Consider the following 16,008-nt stretch of genomic DNA (forward strand, 5'->3'; position numbering starts at 1 on the left):
ACAATGTATTGCTGGCAATTGCTACAAATGTACCCCAGCGACTTAAGACTGGTTTTGTGCTCCAGGGTCACATATATTGAGCACTGATTTGTTTAACCAGCTTGAAAAAGTATGGTCAATAGTGAACACAAGTTGAGCAACTTAGTTTAATTTAAAAGCGTTTAAATACATTTAATTCACATGTAGGGAAAACTGTAAAATTCACATTCAAGCCATAAAATCTAGTCATTCATACGTCACATTCAAGATTTGCAGTTACACATCTACAGTGAGTCCTTGATAAGAGTGTCTAACAGATACTCCATTCGTTTAATTCAAATGTCAGACAGCAACATCTCCGTTTATAGCTGCATTCACCTCTTACAGTATAAAGTGCTGGACCAGGTTTGGTCTTGTTTTTAGAAGCAGCTCTGGATCACACGGGTCTAAAAGGAGAGAAGTAGTTCCTGTGTTGTGTTTGCAGTGCAGGGTTTAGACTGGTTTCGAGCTCTCTTTGTCTCTGCAGCAGACCCTGAAATAAAAGAATTCAAAATCAGCATTTCATACATGGGATTGCACTGTATCCTGCTGAATTTTGTTTGTTGCAGCCAGGAAGCTCATCGCCAATAACTGATCAAAAGTACACACAAAAGACAGGAAACAGGTAATGTTTCAAAGCTTGTTCACACAGTGCACATCTTGGTTTAGAGTGTCACCTGTCTCCGCTCGGACAGACCCTTCAGGATGGCCTGCTGCCGTTCAGTGCTTTGAGGAGGATGCTGGACCTGCCTGCAGCCGCTCACAACTGCAAATAAAAACAATACGTCTACTGTTGCTTAAAAAAAACAGTTCCCCCAAAAGACTCAGAATTGTTAGCCACTACATCAAGCTCAGAAAGAAAAAAGCAAAGGATCATAAACTTTAGGTGTGTGTATATATATATATAATGCACAAATAATATTTGAGTCTGCTTTGGCAGAGGGGAAGATTGTTAGTGAATAATGATAAATTATCACACAAAGCACAGAAATCGTATATGTACGTACATTAATATTCAAAAATAGCTGCTGTCCTGTTATGTTTGCATAATATCTGAACTAATTTAATTTGTAGAACGGATGCCTTTTTAAGGTATGACTCCTTATTGGAACTTAACTTATTATTGGAGTTATGAATTGCTGTATGGAAAAGAAATGTGTGAAGCTCTTCCTTCACTGGAACACAAAAGGAGAATTCATGAAAGAATGTCACAAGGAGGCAAGTAACAAAATCCAGCTGTGCACTGATTGCTGCATTAAGGTGCAGTTACATTTACTGTCATTCAGTGAATTTTCACATTAGAAATACAGTTATTTCAATAGGAATCCATGCTTAAGTAACGAATGCATCGTATGTAACCCAATGAGGATCTGTCCTCTATAGTGAGACTGTGCAGCAGAGGGTTAAACCCCTTCACCCAGAGTTATCTCACCTGTGTCTCTCTGCTGGGCTTCATGTGTCGAGGGTCTGGAGAGTGGAGCGAGGGGGTCCATGTGATACACCTCGTCTGTGCGCATGTTCGGCACATAGTCTGATACCAGCAGGCGCCCCGTCTCCTCCGTCATTTGGTGAGAGCACTGTTGTGATGGCTGATGCACACGGGTCTTTACTGCAGGAACGGGAGGAGACGTCACGCTGCTGGAGATTCACACTTTATAAGGACATTTATGCACGTTCATCCACTCTTTAGTCACAAGAAAACACATCAAGCATAGTAAATATACACTTTCAAAGGTAATGTTGGGAAGACATTTATATATACTGTAATATATATATTTCAGGGAGGAATTCATCTTTCTGTTCACCAAAGGTTAATTGGACTACAAAAACAGTAATACAGTTTCTAAAACATAAGTTTTTAGCTGTGCTGGTAAAGCCTGATTTCCTGCAGCCAATACTCCAGTCTAATAAGAAAACCTTGTCTTATATAACTCTTAAGGAATCTTTCTAATATGCTGATCTGGAACTCGAAAAACATTTCTTGTAATTAGCACAGTTGAAAAAGATTGTGCTGCATAATGAGGTGTGGAAACAGTACTACAGTCTTTTTCACGCTTTTTCCAATTTTTGCATTTCTTGCAATTCACCGTAAACTCTCAAGGCAAATTATAGAATTTAGAAACAAGATTTTTTGATAACTGCACATTTATTAAAAAGGAAAAAAAATGAACTATCACACGGCCTGGGCTGCGTTTCCCAAAAGCATCGTAAGCGGAGTTGATCGTAGAGACCATAGGTGGCAATGGGTCTACTTAGATTTAAGATGCTTTTGGGAAACGCAGCCCAGATTAGTGTTATCCAGACCCTTTGCTATGACACGTCTCGGAGGGATTTCTAGACTCTGACTGGAGTCCACCTGTGGCTAATTCAGTTGGAACAGCACACACACACACTATATAAGGTCTAACTGTTGAACATGGACATACATATCAGAGCAAAGCCCAAGCCACGAGATCAAAGAAACGGCCTGCTGAGCTCAGAGACAGGGCTGTCGAGGCATAGATGTGGAGAAACCTACAAATATTAAAGGCTCCCAAGAACACAATGGCTTCCATTTTTAATGGAAGAAGTCTGGAAGAACCAGGACTCTTTCTAGAGCGGACTGTCCACTCAAACTGAGTGAGCAACCCAAGGATAAAGGCCTTGGTAAGAGAGGAGACGAGTGATCTGAAAGACCAGCATCACTGCGTCTTCTGATGGCAGACAGAAGCCTCTCTTCAGCACAAAACACATGAAAACCTCAAACCTACAGTTTCTCAGATGGGAAGAAACAAGATTTCCAGGTTTGACTGGCCTCAATTCCAAGTGTCATATCTGGAGAAAATTTGCGTTTACTTTTTTTTTTCTCAAAATTTGCCAAGATAACACAAATCTGTTTTTTGCTGTCATGATGGGGTGTAGATATGAACTGTATGCAGTATGCACTGTATTGTATTATATACAAAGATTCCAGTGAAATGTCCCAGAGCTATTACAACTCACTGCAATTGTGTTACATATAATTCCCATTCTCTGATAAAAACCTGTTGTGCATAATCTACTACATGCCTTCTGTCCTCTCATTCAGTTTACACTTTTTTAGCAAGTAAAAGGCCTTTTAGTATAATTGTACAAACATCCACATTCAGCTTGTGCTTCACGAGTCTTTTTGGTGTGAAATCTTAAAGAATGACTTTTTATTGTTAATAATATTTAAAAATGAACACTTACTGGACTGAAGCAACTTAGGTTTACTTGATTATGCACAATATCTTCAAAAAAAATAAATCAAATGTTAAAATCAGGCTTTTAAGAAATGTTGATTTGTGCATCTCTCAATCACTGTTTTGCTTTGATCATAAAACTAAGCATTTAAATATCTTACTAAGACATGTAATTGGGTGATATAGATTGACTACTGATTTATAAGTGTTTTATGTAAGTAGTCTGCTACTGTTACTTTACAAGCTATCAGAATGTCATCTTATTTTACCATACCATACACCTTACCATATTCATATCAGCAACTGCAGAAATTGCATATTTTTGCTCAGTTTGGGCCTCTGAATAAAAGGTGTTGTTTTTTCCTCGAGTATGAGCTCAATATTCTCCTGTACCAAACTGAGCCATAAAAGCCTGATGTATCAAATATGATACTCTACAAAAACACACTTTTTTTTGTCTAAAGGTTTAATAAACACGTCCATTTATAAAAAAAAAAAGAATTTGCAAAATGCAGTAATCACATGTGCAGGGATAACCTTCCTGTAAATAAACTCATAAAATCAGTGATTTTTTTGTGTTCTTTTCTTGCCTAAAAATTACATTTGGTTTACTTTAGATTTATGACCCTAAATAGTCACTGTAGTCTACTACAGTGATGCATTTTGAGAGTTACTGTCTATTTACAAAAAAAAAAAAAAGTACTTCAAAAAGCAAAAAAAAAAATTGTGATATTAAAATTTATCCGAAAAAAAGAAGCTACATGAATCTGGCTAAAAAAACCTCACCTTTCAGCACTCCGTGCGTAAGGTTCATAAGGGTCCGCTCTGACTTCTTTCAGTGCAGCACACATATGCTCTCTGCTGTGGCTCTCTTCAGATGCTTTAACCTCACCTTGATGGGATTTCTTGCCCTTTAGAGTGTTTGGAGGAGCTGTGCATGTTCCTGCAGCTCTGGGAGATTGTTTGTCCGCATCTCTAACGGTCTCATTCACAGGCGGAGCACTCATCTCTGCAAAATCAGACTGATATTAAGCCAATGCTCAAACTTTCGTTTTGCAACTTTAAAAAAAAAAAATTTGTTCAAATTGAAATTCTGTCATTATTTAGCCATCATCCTCTCATTACAAATGCTGTTTGTACTTCATTTACTCAGCTCTTTTCCATACAACAGTTCAAACTGACACATCTACAAAGAAAAACTACCAGAAAAGTTTGTGTGAGAAACAGATCAAAATCAGATTATCATTTACGAAATTTCACAACCATTTTCAGAGTTAACCGACATATCGATGCATGTTTAACGTCATTGTCTCCTATTGTAATCTAACGCCAGATTAAATGTGACAAATAGATCAAGTTTGAGAGCTTTGGCTGTATGTACTGTTGTACTGTTTTAATTGCAGCATCTCTCATTGAAGGCTTCTAGAGGTTTTGAATATGGTGCATCACATGGACTACTTTAACTGTTCTTTTATACTTTCATAATTCTGTTTACCTTTTCCTTTTTGGAACTTGAAAGCCATTGTCAGTGAGTGTCTATGGAAATGTTGTATGAAATGAAAAGTCCAGAAGTAAATGATGACAGAATCTTCATTTTTGGACGAAACAAACCTGTCTGAACAGCGGTGTCTTCTCTTGGAGATGTTGTGGAAGGAGGTGTCATTCTCTGGGTTTGACTCTGCAGCATGGCTGATGGAGCAGGGACATCTTCACCACTAAGGGCTAAAAGACTACTTTATAATAATGCACACAAATGTTGTGAATACAGAGAAAATGTTACCATGTGAGACGGAGTCTGCTTCCAGGCTGTGCAGTAGTTTGGACACATCGTGGCCTTTCTTGGCCAGGTCTCTGATTCTCTGGATGTGTTTGTCTTTACAGGCCTCCTCTTGGGCTCTTTGAGTGCTCAGATACAGCTCCTCCGTTTTACGAGACTGCACCTCCTGGAATAGTTTTCACAACTTTCATATTCAAAATACTACTTAAATTGGACCCTACCATTCTACTTATTCTTTTGAAATGCATACTATTGTGAACTATTGCATTGTGTCTTTTACAACTTAAAAAATGTCCCTTTTAAGCCATTTATTGAGAACTAGAGTGTGCTTCAACATGTGTTCTGTGCTGTGCTGTGTGTGTTTTTACTGCTGTAAAGTGAAGTCACATTGAAATACATGTAAATGGAGTGGATGTGCCACAGTGCAAGGTGCAGCAGAAAAAAAGAAGAACAGTTTCATCTGATATTTGTAACCATTTTCTACACAATTAAATCCAGGCTTTGTTTAGTACATTGTTTGAAGTAGGGCACTGGGTAGATGAATCCAACTGACTGAAAGAAGTTTTGCAATTACAAATTGGGTAGAGTCAGTATTTGTGTTTTCTAGATGTCCATTAAAGTACCAATATCCAGAAGTGAAGCACAGAGATCCCTCTCTCTTAATAAAGAGCATTAACTCTGAAAAAGCTTTTTTCTTGCAATTGAGAGTTTATCTCTCAGAATTCATGCTTTCCATACCATTGCAGTGTTTACATCTCAATTAGTTTTCTCTCTAATTTCTGACTTTACATCTCATCTTTATTATATATATATTTTTAACTATGTTTGTGTAGTATGTGTGTGTTTTACCTCTCTGTGTCTCTGTCGCTCCGAGTCCTTCATATACTGCTGCTGGAGTCGCTGTCTCTCTCTTTCAAGCCTCCTCTCCTCTTCTTGTTCCTGTGCTCTCCGTTCGGCCTCCTCTTTCTCTTTCTGACGTCTGCGCTCCTCTACTTGAGCCTCAATTGCTCGCTGCACATCACACATTCTTACAGAGCTCAGGAATATTTAAGGAGTATAAAGGTGCATGTGTACAGCAGTGAGTTCCTGCGGGTTCAGTCGAGGGCTGAATCTCACCTGGTGCTCCAGCTGTTTGAGTTTTCTGCGTTCTCGCTCCTCGATCTGAGCAGGGTCCAGCAAGGCTGTCATTGTGCGAAGATAACTAAACAACAAATCACAAGGGCATTTTTATTTTCATTAAACAAGCCAGACTTAAAATATTTAGAATTCAGTTCGTTATTCCAAACAAAGTCTAATTTAAAGTTTTTTTGGCCAAAATGTTTTATTTTGGTGCATTATTATAAATTAACTTCCATTTTGTTTGAAAATATTGAAATGTAAAAAAGAAATTACATTTAAAAACGCCAGCTGTAGTTGCCAGAACTTTAACATATAAAAACAGTAGCAACAGTTTAGGTTTTACAGACTGTAAATTTACAGTAAAAAAAAAAAAAAAAACATCATTAAATGAAGTTGTGTTATACTAAATTACTAAAATCTGTATTTTCCATTGTAATATACTGACAAGCACTTTAACTTACCATTAACCATTTAACAGGTTTTTACCATATAATTTTTAGTTTGTTCACCATTATCATCTATCACATTTATGAGCATTTTTTGTGCTATAGATCAATCTGATCTGTTGTTAACCAGGGTTTGTTGTATATAAAGAGCTGTGTGTCATGCATCTCTCAGCAAACTGACCTGGATCTCTGTTGGTTTCCCTGAGTGGTGTCAACACTGGCCCTGCTCAGACGGTCCCCTCCGAACGCACTCGAGCCGGCCCATGCAGTGGACAGAGCTCCAGAGACGGACCCATGAGGAGACAGACAGCTGCTGGTGTCAGGCACCCCTCGCTCGGGGCCCACAGCTGAGGGCTGATGAAGAGAGTCAAAGTGAACGGCCCACCGCTCGCTGTCCTCAGCCTGTGGAGGAGACAAACACTGTGTGACAGAGCACTGTCAGGGGATCGTAACTGTGCACCAAACCGAAAGTGGTGCAGTGTGTGGTTTGTCCTGTGGTGGTCCCTGTAGAAGAAATCATTCAAAGAAGTCAAACCTTTCATGAATGATTCGTCCCTCTGTCTGCATTCGCCCAAACAGTTATACAGTCTTAATTATATAAAGAAATAATCTTCATCTATCTATGTGGTTTGCTTATTAGATGTTTGTTTGTAATAGAGATTTCGGTAACACTTTACGGTGGCATAGAAACTTGACACACTTTTACGGTGTCCAAGTTACATGTACTTCCTATAGTAATAACAATACATTATGCATAATTACATACAACTAACCCTAAACCAAACCCTCATCCTAACCCTAACCATATAGTAAGTACATGTAGTTAATTAATTTTACTCAGTACTTAAAGGTATAATGACACTGTAACAAGGACAATGTAAAATAAACTGTAACCGAGATTTCAGACTGTTTAAACGTAAAACAATCATGACAGATGTATTAAGCTACAACAAAATAAATGGTTTAATTTTGCTTTTATACATTTGTGTTCAAACGTTTTGTGTTCAAAACCCTGCAGAATTTGCAAAATATTAAGAATTTTAATAAAATAAGAGGGACCGTAAAAATGCATGTTGCCCTGATTGAAGCCATTTCACAAGACAAAAATAAAGGCTGAATTTAATGCATCAGAAGACACTGGAAAACCAAACTTCAGTTTCTCTAGGGGTGTAAACGTTTGACCACAACTGTAAATTGAACATTCAAGATAATGTCACATATAAAACTAATTTTCCTTGAAATCGTTTTATTTTAAGTGTAGGGTAGTTGTGGCCTATTGGTTGCTGGTTCGAGTCTCAGGTCCGGCAGAAATTGTCGGTGTGGGGAGTGAATAACCAGCGCTCTCTTCCACCCTCAATACCACGACTCAGGTGAGACCCTTGAGCAAGAACCGAACCCCCAACTGCTCCCCGGGCGCCTCAGCAATATGGCTGCCCACTGCTCCGGGTGTGTGTTCACTACTGTGTGTGTGCACTTGGATGGGTTCAATGCAGAGCACAAATTCTGAGTATAGGTCACCATACTTGGCCACATGTCACTTGACTTCACTTCACTTGAGACTGCATGACCTAGCAAAATTACTTTTAATAAGTGTGCAAAATTACTAATAATAAGTGAATGAATGAATGATGCATTTATATAGCGTTTTATTGTGTATTGCTGTACACCCAAAGTGCTTTACAATCATATGGGGGGGGTCTCTCTTCAACCACCACCAGTGTGCAGCATCCGCTAAAATATGATCATATTACCCCAATTTTACAGTCTCTGCACTGGCTACCTATTAAGTTCCGTATCAGTCACAAATTATTATTACTTGCCTATAAGGCCCTTAATGGGCTAGGTCCTGCGTACCTAACTAGTCTTCTACCACGGTACAATCCATCACGCTCCCTAAGGTCGCAAAACTCTGGACTTTTGGTAGTACCTAGGATAGCAAAGTCCACTAAAGGAGGTAGAGCTTTTTCGCATTTGGCTCCCAAACTTTGGAATAGCCTTCCTGATAATGTTCGGGGTTCAGACACACTCTCTCTGTTTAAATCTAGATTAAAGACACATCTCTTTGGCCAAGCATTCAAATAATGCATCTCATAATCTCGTACTGCAGTTATATCTGATCAAATGCACATTATTATTCTTTAGTTTGGGTTAAACAAATCAATTTTGCTTGGTTGGAACAGCAGCTACGCTAATTTTTCTCTATTTCCTTCTCTGTTTCTGCCACGGGATGGGCATTACACAAGCTTCAGTCTGGATCCAGCCCTTACAAAGACCTGAGATGACCGAACACTGAGAAGAGATGATGCCAACCCCTCAGACAACATACAAAACTACCACATTTTGCTATCAGTTTGATCGCAACATATAATCATTGCTGTTAATAGTGTTCACCGTTTGTTTGAATGACATGTCATTAACTAACTGCATGATTTTTACTGTACATTTCTGCCATACAGACATCATCTTTACTGCTAAATATAATGTAGAAACTTCAATTTTCTGTGAAGCTGCTTTGCAACGATTTGTATCGTGAAAAGTGCTATACAAATAAACGTGAATTGAATTGAACTGAAATAAAATCATTGCTTCATTGGGGTTAGACTATTGCAACTTCTTTTTTCTTAAATGTTGTTTAAATGTGCAAGTTACATATCACAGAGAGTCAGGACCTTGGTTTAACGTCTCATCCGAAAGACGTCTCATCCGTGTGACCCCTAAAAGCACAAGTGGCCCCTGCCTGGCCCCCAGGTACTGCCACTGAGCACTGTGCATCAACTGTACTCTACTACATGTATGTCAGGGATCAAATAGATTGAAGATGTCCTGCATCTTCAGTAAACACAGGTAGTCCAAAATGCAGCAGCTAGAGTCCTTACCAGGTCAATTTCTGTGAAGCTGCTTTGCAACGATTTGTATCGTGAAAAGTGCTATACAAATAAACGTGAATTGAATTGAACTGAAATAAAATCATTGCTTCATTGGGGTTAGACTATTGCAACTTCTTTTTTCTTAAATGTTGTTTAAATGTGCAAGTTACATATGCACTCATTTGAATACATTCCCAGAACAGAAATCTGAACACTGGATAAAGCCAGGTTCAAAATCCTTGTTTTATTTTTGTTCACAGATTAGAGTTAAACTTGACTCAATCACTGTGAGAGGAGTTCACCTGGCTGCTGATCTCTTTGTCGTGTTGTCGGCGTAGTTTGTCCTCCTCTCTCTGCTTGTCCAGTTCCTGTAACCAGTGTCTCTGCTGCTCCTGTCTCTGAGCACTGAACAAGTCCTCCACAGGAGCTGCTTCCTGTACACCACAGATACCGTCAGATATCAAGCAAATCAATCGATTGTAGAGCCATTACGATGGACGCTAGTTTTGAGACTCACCCCCACTATAAAGCCAGAGCGGATGGCAGCAGGAGGCTCTCGCTGTGTCTGAGCTGGAGCTCTGCGGTTTGAGCTCTCCGCTCCTACAGCGGCTCGTGTGCTCGGTCCGTCCTGCACCAACACATACATGAACAGACATTCAACCCCAAAATGGTTTTGAATGGCATGATCATCGTGTCGCACTGTCATGGTGTGATTATTTATTCTTTATTAAGGTGTGTTCACATTTATCGCTGTTTGACAAAATTGAATTTGTTTTTTTTTCCTACTATGGAAGTTAATGGCAACCACCAACTGTTTGATTACCAGCAATCTTCAAAATATCTTATTTTATGTTCAACATAAGAAAGCAACTCATACAGGTTTGGAACAACATGAGGGTGAGTAAATGATGACAGAATTTTCATTTTTGGGTGAACTATCCCTTTAACATTTATTTTCCTTGAATATTTGCTTTATGTATCTTGTCACCTAAAATGTTATTTTTGTTGATTAAAATTAGGTGCTATTTCAGCCAGAGTAAATTTGACTCATTATGGCATGACAAAATATTGACTGAGTTATATAAACAATAGACCAATACCAAAAGTCAGAATTTAAAGTAAAAAAAATTTTTAATTAAATAAATAAAATGAACACTGGACCTGGCCTGAGAGGCTAGGTTAAATCTTTTCATTTTTATAATGCACTTACGTTTCAAATGAAATGCACTTTTATTAACAGCCAGATTTGTTCTCCCAGAATTAAACAGTGATGTATAATTTATATTTATTTGTTGCACCCTCTTGTGGACAGTTGATTTAAAAAGGACGATTTAAACATTCAGTGTTTACATTATTTTCCCCTGATATTTAACTGAAAAAAATCACATTTTGTTTCTACAGCCAGGCTAGCAGAATCTTTATCATCTGGCACGATGTGGTTGTACTGACATCATTAGCCGTGACAGATCGAACACATACAGACAGATGATTTTCAACGGCAAACTCGAATACACCATTATAGTGTGTCAGACACTGCCCATGACACAGCAGTGCCAATATGTTTTATAAAAAGCAAAGTACATCATATCCACTCACTGTGTCAGGCAGGTCTTTCAGCCTCACTTCACATGATTCACTGTGAGCTTTCGTATCTTTGAGACTGGCTTTCTGCTGCCTCTTTAGAGCCATCTGCTCATCTGTAAATCAGCAAACTGATTAGCCATACATTGAACTAAACCCTTTAATGTCAATTTAATGTAATGATTTGTCCATCACATTTCTATGCCACCTTCATTAATATTTAAAAATGTGTTACTTATAGTTGACACAAATGTTTGCAGTGTCTGATTGCACAACACAGCAGTACCCAGCTCTCTCCTCCACTGAGCTTTTCTGGCTTCCAGTTTGTCTCTCTCTCTTTCCCTTTCTCCAAATGTGCTGAACAATCCTGACTGCTGCTCATCTGACAGAGGCCTGATTCAAAGCAAAAGAGACTCATAAATTTCATCATGGTTAAGAACTACCCAGCTAACAGGTAACATTCTCAGAACTTTAGACAACATTTCTGGCAAGGTTCTTTCAAAGTTATGAACAAAAATTCATTATTACATTACACATTATTAGTCTTTAATAATGTTCTCAAAATGCCAATACAGAAATATTATTTATACATTGTTCATGGAACATTTTTCTGAAACATTTTAGTTGGACATTTGTCTAAACATTGATAGTTATTAGTTTTAGATTGTTTAGAGAACATTCAAAAATAACTTTCCCTATATGTCTTCAAAATGATCAAATGGAATGTTTCTCCAACGTTCTCAAAACCAAGAACAAGAATGTTTTTTAAACATAAAAAAAAAAAAAAAAGGATGCTTTGAAAGAAAATTCTGAAATAACGTGTTCATAACTCAACGGGAACGTTAGCAAAATGTTCTTAGAGCATATTCTTGTTAGCTGGGTTTTCATCACGTAACTCACTTGGTGAATCTCACAAAACTTATCAAAAGCATAATTCATGGCACAGGTCATATTTCAACCTAAAAACAAAAAATAGACTTTTGTTAAAGTTCCTTTCACTGTAGCATTGTCATCACGACAACTAAGCACACTTCATAAGATTCAGCTTTTTAGATGTCCTGTAGCTGATCTTAAATCAAGTCAGTTTTCTTACTGTCTGTCTGTCTTTACTTGTGACGCTCTGTGTCTGTAATTATGGTCGTCCAGGATCAACTCTTCAGCTGTTCCTGTACTTCCGGGACAGTTTTCCTCTGAGCTGGCCACAGGCTCTGCTAACAAGAAAAAAACCTGTCCTTCAGAATGTTATGGATGAAGTTATTTAAAGCAGCAGGTGCTACACTGTAGAAGCTCACCTGTGTGGGTGTGTGTGTTGGGATCAGGCTGTGCATTAGCAGCGGATGAGCTGCTGATGGTGCTCAGTATCTGCTGAAACTGCTCCTGTGTCAGACACACCACACTCTCGCTCTGCCGGGTGACTATGCAAGAATCATTCCTGCTGCTGTCTGACTGGACTCTCACAGCCTCGCTGGACGTGCTTTCCGGCCTGCGCTTGGCGTTGGTCATTCTGGGTCCCTGTGTGATATTCTGCCCAACAGAACTAACAGCTGGTGTGTTTTTGCTTCTTTTCTCCTGTTCGGCTCTGTCTGGTTGAGGAGGACCTTGTTTGGGGTTGATGATTTTGTGTGTTGTTTTTCTTGGAGGAATCTAAGCACAAAGCATACAGACCACACACACAAGTAACACACCATTCAAAACAACATACATGTTTGATAACTTCTAGAATTTGGGTGTTAAATTGAACACATTTACACAGACTGAACTCATTGAAGCTCACTGACATATTTTAAAAAGACAAATCATTTTTGCATAAAGGCTGCACAGATGTTTGCTTACCCGACAAGAGCACTTCTTATTAAAAGACTTTGATTCAGCACCTGTATAAGACGAGATACAGACACACTCTTACAACTGTCCTCTTACTTCCATACTATACAGTATGCAAAAAGCAGCATGTCAAATAGTATATAAGCAATGTTCATAAAACACAGACGCAAAAAAATGGCCCGATTGCCTTCTTCCACTGAGACTCTGAAGTGTGCATACATCAAAACTGACATACATGACATTAAATGAAGGGATGGAGTTCATGTTCTTACCATATTTAGCCAGCACAAGCCTGGGCTTGCCATTGTCCAGCTCAAACAACAGGCCATCACTGCAAAACAAACCAATAGACCTGAGCAGAACACACTCACATTCTAACAAGTACTATGTTAAAACCATGGTACTTTGTAAGTACTATGATTAATAAAATCATTCATTACCACGGTTTTAATAATAAAGTGCCAATGTTTTAAGCATCATATACCACAACTGTATCTTACTGCAAAGGTCAGTCTAAAACAAACAGCTTAGAGTGAATGTTTCAGACGAATCTACACGCATATCATAAAATACTGCATCCTTTAATCATCCGCATTTACAAACCACTAAAGCAGCATAAAACGCGGTGACATTAATGTGACAAACTACTACAGAACGTGAAGAGAGACGCATACTAGCTAAAAAAGTCATGTGAGGTCAGTTAAGACCACTCACCCCAAATTCATCATTTTAAAGCCTCTAATGTTTCGATGCCTGTGCGTCCTGTTGAAACGCGTGTCCGTTGCTGCTCGCGACCAGTAAGCGCTCTTCTGATTGGCTGAGGCGGAGTGTCTTCTTCTACAGCCCAGCAGCAGCAGCAGCAGCAGGGCAGCAAACATCAGGAAGGGCTTTAGCGCCTCTTCAGGTGGAGAGGGGAAGCGCGACTGTGCTCTCGGACACCGTCCCGCTATTAGCATTATTTGAAAAGATTGTAATAGTGTTTTCAGCTTAAAGGGAAAAGCATGAAATCCATTTGACGTTAAGAAAAAAGTATAATTGTGTAGTTATAAAAAAAGAAGAAACTAATGTCAGTGTTATTCGTTAACGCACTCAAAAAGTTGAAAGAGAAAGATGTAGCCTACCTTTGCATTTTACTGTAAAATATTTTTCTTTATTTTAACGTTATTAATTTATTGCATTTAAGATGTTTTCCTGAATGCGTGTTTGCATTTGCATTAATCTTTGTTTGTATGTAGCTAAGATGCAATTATTTTGGCAGGTACACTGAAAAAAAGGTGTATTTATTTGAAACAAGTTTTCACTCAGAAAATACAAATAATTACAAAGAAACAGCAAGTAACATACTGAATTAATTCTTTGAAATTTTGAAGAAGATAGACTGAAACCGTTTTTGTTGTTATTGTTGTTGTTAAAACACACTCCTCCAATAATCCTAATTTACAACCTTAAAAAAATAATTTTACAGTGTACAATTATATAAAACATATACAACTGAAAACATTACAATGAGACAGATGCTAATAATAATAATAATATCAAAACTGAAGTTTTAATAAGTTCAGCTGGAAAAAAAATCTAATCAGTTATAGCACTCATTGTATTCGATGAATTCTTCGAATTCTTGAAGAGCATTGCTAAATGAGACAAACAATATAAACCCTGCAGGCAGAATTCTCAAATATAACACGAGTATGAGCAAATACCCCAAATAATGCCTGCAGAACAGAATCAGGACTAGATAATCAGAATGAAAGAAAGTCATTATATTCAATAACCATGTAGCAATAGAGATGGTATATTTTGAGCTGAGTGCTGACCTGATAAATCCAATTATGTCCAGTTGATCACCAGGAGAAAAGCTCAGCTAGACCAAGACAAATTATTAAAACAAAAAAAGAAGAATATCTAAAACACTGCATATTAGCACCTTAAAGTAGAAATATATACCCTTAAGGTAGTAATATGTTTTATGGAACTATTATGAACCATTTATGAAGATACAAATATCTCTTTGAGAGTACTGCCCCAGTAACAAGCTGTAAGGTACAATTTTCCACATTTTTAGAGTGTATTTTTGTATATATTTGTATTAGAGAAACAATGCATTGCTTTACTTCTACATATATCTTATTGTTATTAATTTATTTAGTGTGTATCCACATATGTATGTGTATATAATAGACAGTGTTGGGCTCGTTACTCCAAAAATGTAATTTATTACTCGTTACTAGTTACTCCTTTCAAAAGTAATAGTATTACTTTACTTATTACTTTCTGACAACAGTAATTAGTTACACTACTAGTTACATTACTTTTCCTTCACGCCCCACAGAAGTTGTAATTGTGTATCTTCCTCATAAAATTCTTCTGAAATGTTACTAACAATATATTTCTGCCTCATCATTTGACCAAAATCTGCATTGAATCGCAATCAGAAGTTATTACAAACACTCAGTGGTGATTGATGGTGACTTTTAAGTAGAGGTGTTGTATTAATTGTAGCTTATTTCATTAAGTATTTTATCTAAAGAAATCACATAAGTTCATAAGATTTTTAATTACAGTAATATAATTTATATGGGGATCAGAGGGGTGTGGGTGTAATGCCAGAGTAAAGTAATGCCACAACTTACACATCTGTGTTCAGATCACCTTTTCTTCTGACAAAATCAGTGTATAATGGCAATAGCCTATTTCTGTCCCCTAAATGTAAGCTTTTCCATATTCTAAGCTTTCCTGACGCACTGCTGACTTCATGTGCCTGTGCCAGTCATTATGAAAATAAATCTAGGAATTATTGGATTGTTGGATTTAATCATTAGGGGTTGAGGCATCAAAGGTAACTAAGTAACGAGCTGTTTTATGGATGGTAGCTGTAATATTATTACTGAAATCTTATGGTTACACTACTAGATACTGCAAAAAGTAATATTACTATAGTAATGCTGGTTAGTCAAGTCAAGTCAAGTCACCTTTATTTATATAACGCTTTTAACAATACAGAGTTAGGTATGCTTTGAAGCTGGGATGCTGGTTTGAGTTGGTTTAAGCTGGTTATCTGCTGGTTTATGCTGGTCCTTAGCTGGTCATGTGCTGGTCCTAAACTGGTCCGACCAGCTTAAGACCAGCAAAGGACCAGCTTAAACCAGCAAAGGACCAGCTTAAACCAGCAA

The 16,008-nt window shown here is 37.8% G+C and overlaps 1 protein-coding gene across 9 annotated transcripts; it reads right to left on the reverse strand.

The window, feature by feature from the left end:
• Positions 1–145: 145 nt before the first annotated feature.
• LOC107705838 (coiled-coil domain-containing protein 66-like) lies at positions 146–13,668 on the reverse strand. 9 transcript variants are annotated; one of them, XM_016509331.1, is made up of 19 exons: positions 13,550–13,668; positions 13,108–13,166; positions 12,845–12,885; positions 12,304–12,655; positions 12,105–12,222; positions 11,298–11,404; positions 11,027–11,127; positions 9,948–10,058; positions 9,733–9,864; positions 6,745–6,965; positions 6,115–6,199; positions 5,848–6,009; positions 5,002–5,164; positions 4,833–4,943; positions 4,008–4,230; positions 1,451–1,656; positions 1,136–1,193; positions 696–784; positions 429–511 (listed from the first exon to the last, which is right to left on the reverse strand). In XM_016509331.1, exons 1-18 carry the CDS (start codon positions 13,561–13,563, stop codon positions 739–741), a joined length of 2,310 nt encoding a protein of 769 aa, XP_016364817.1. In that variant the 5' UTR covers positions 13,564–13,668; the 3' UTR covers positions 429–511; positions 696–738. The 9 variants fall into 9 exon arrangements, with proteins under 9 accessions (XP_016364813.1, XP_016364816.1, XP_016364815.1 ...); XM_016509327.1 differs by lacking the exon at positions 1,136–1,193 and having other exon boundaries at positions 146–511; positions 12,105–12,219; XM_016509330.1 differs by lacking the exon at positions 1,136–1,193 and having other exon boundaries at positions 146–511; positions 4,833–4,910.
• Positions 13,669–16,008: the final 2,340 nt, after the last annotated feature.

The sequence above is a fragment of the Sinocyclocheilus rhinocerous genome, unplaced genomic scaffold (genome assembly GCF_001515625.1).
Source record: "Sinocyclocheilus rhinocerous isolate Xijiao unplaced genomic scaffold, SAMN03320098_v1.1 scaffold1826, whole genome shotgun sequence".
Lineage (NCBI taxonomy): Eukaryota > Metazoa > Chordata > Actinopteri > Cypriniformes > Cyprinidae > Sinocyclocheilus > Sinocyclocheilus rhinocerous.

Coding starts and splice junctions, on each gene's coding strand:
- LOC107705838 (XM_016509326.1), bottom strand. Junction 11,405..12,104: donor CAAGTAAAGACAGACAGACA/GTAAGAAAACTG, acceptor GCTTTGAATCAG/GCCTCTGTCAGATGAGCAGC. Junction 785..1,450: donor AGCCCAGCAGAGAGACACAG/GTGAGATAACTC, acceptor TTTTATTTGCAG/TTGTGAGCGGCTGCAGGCAG.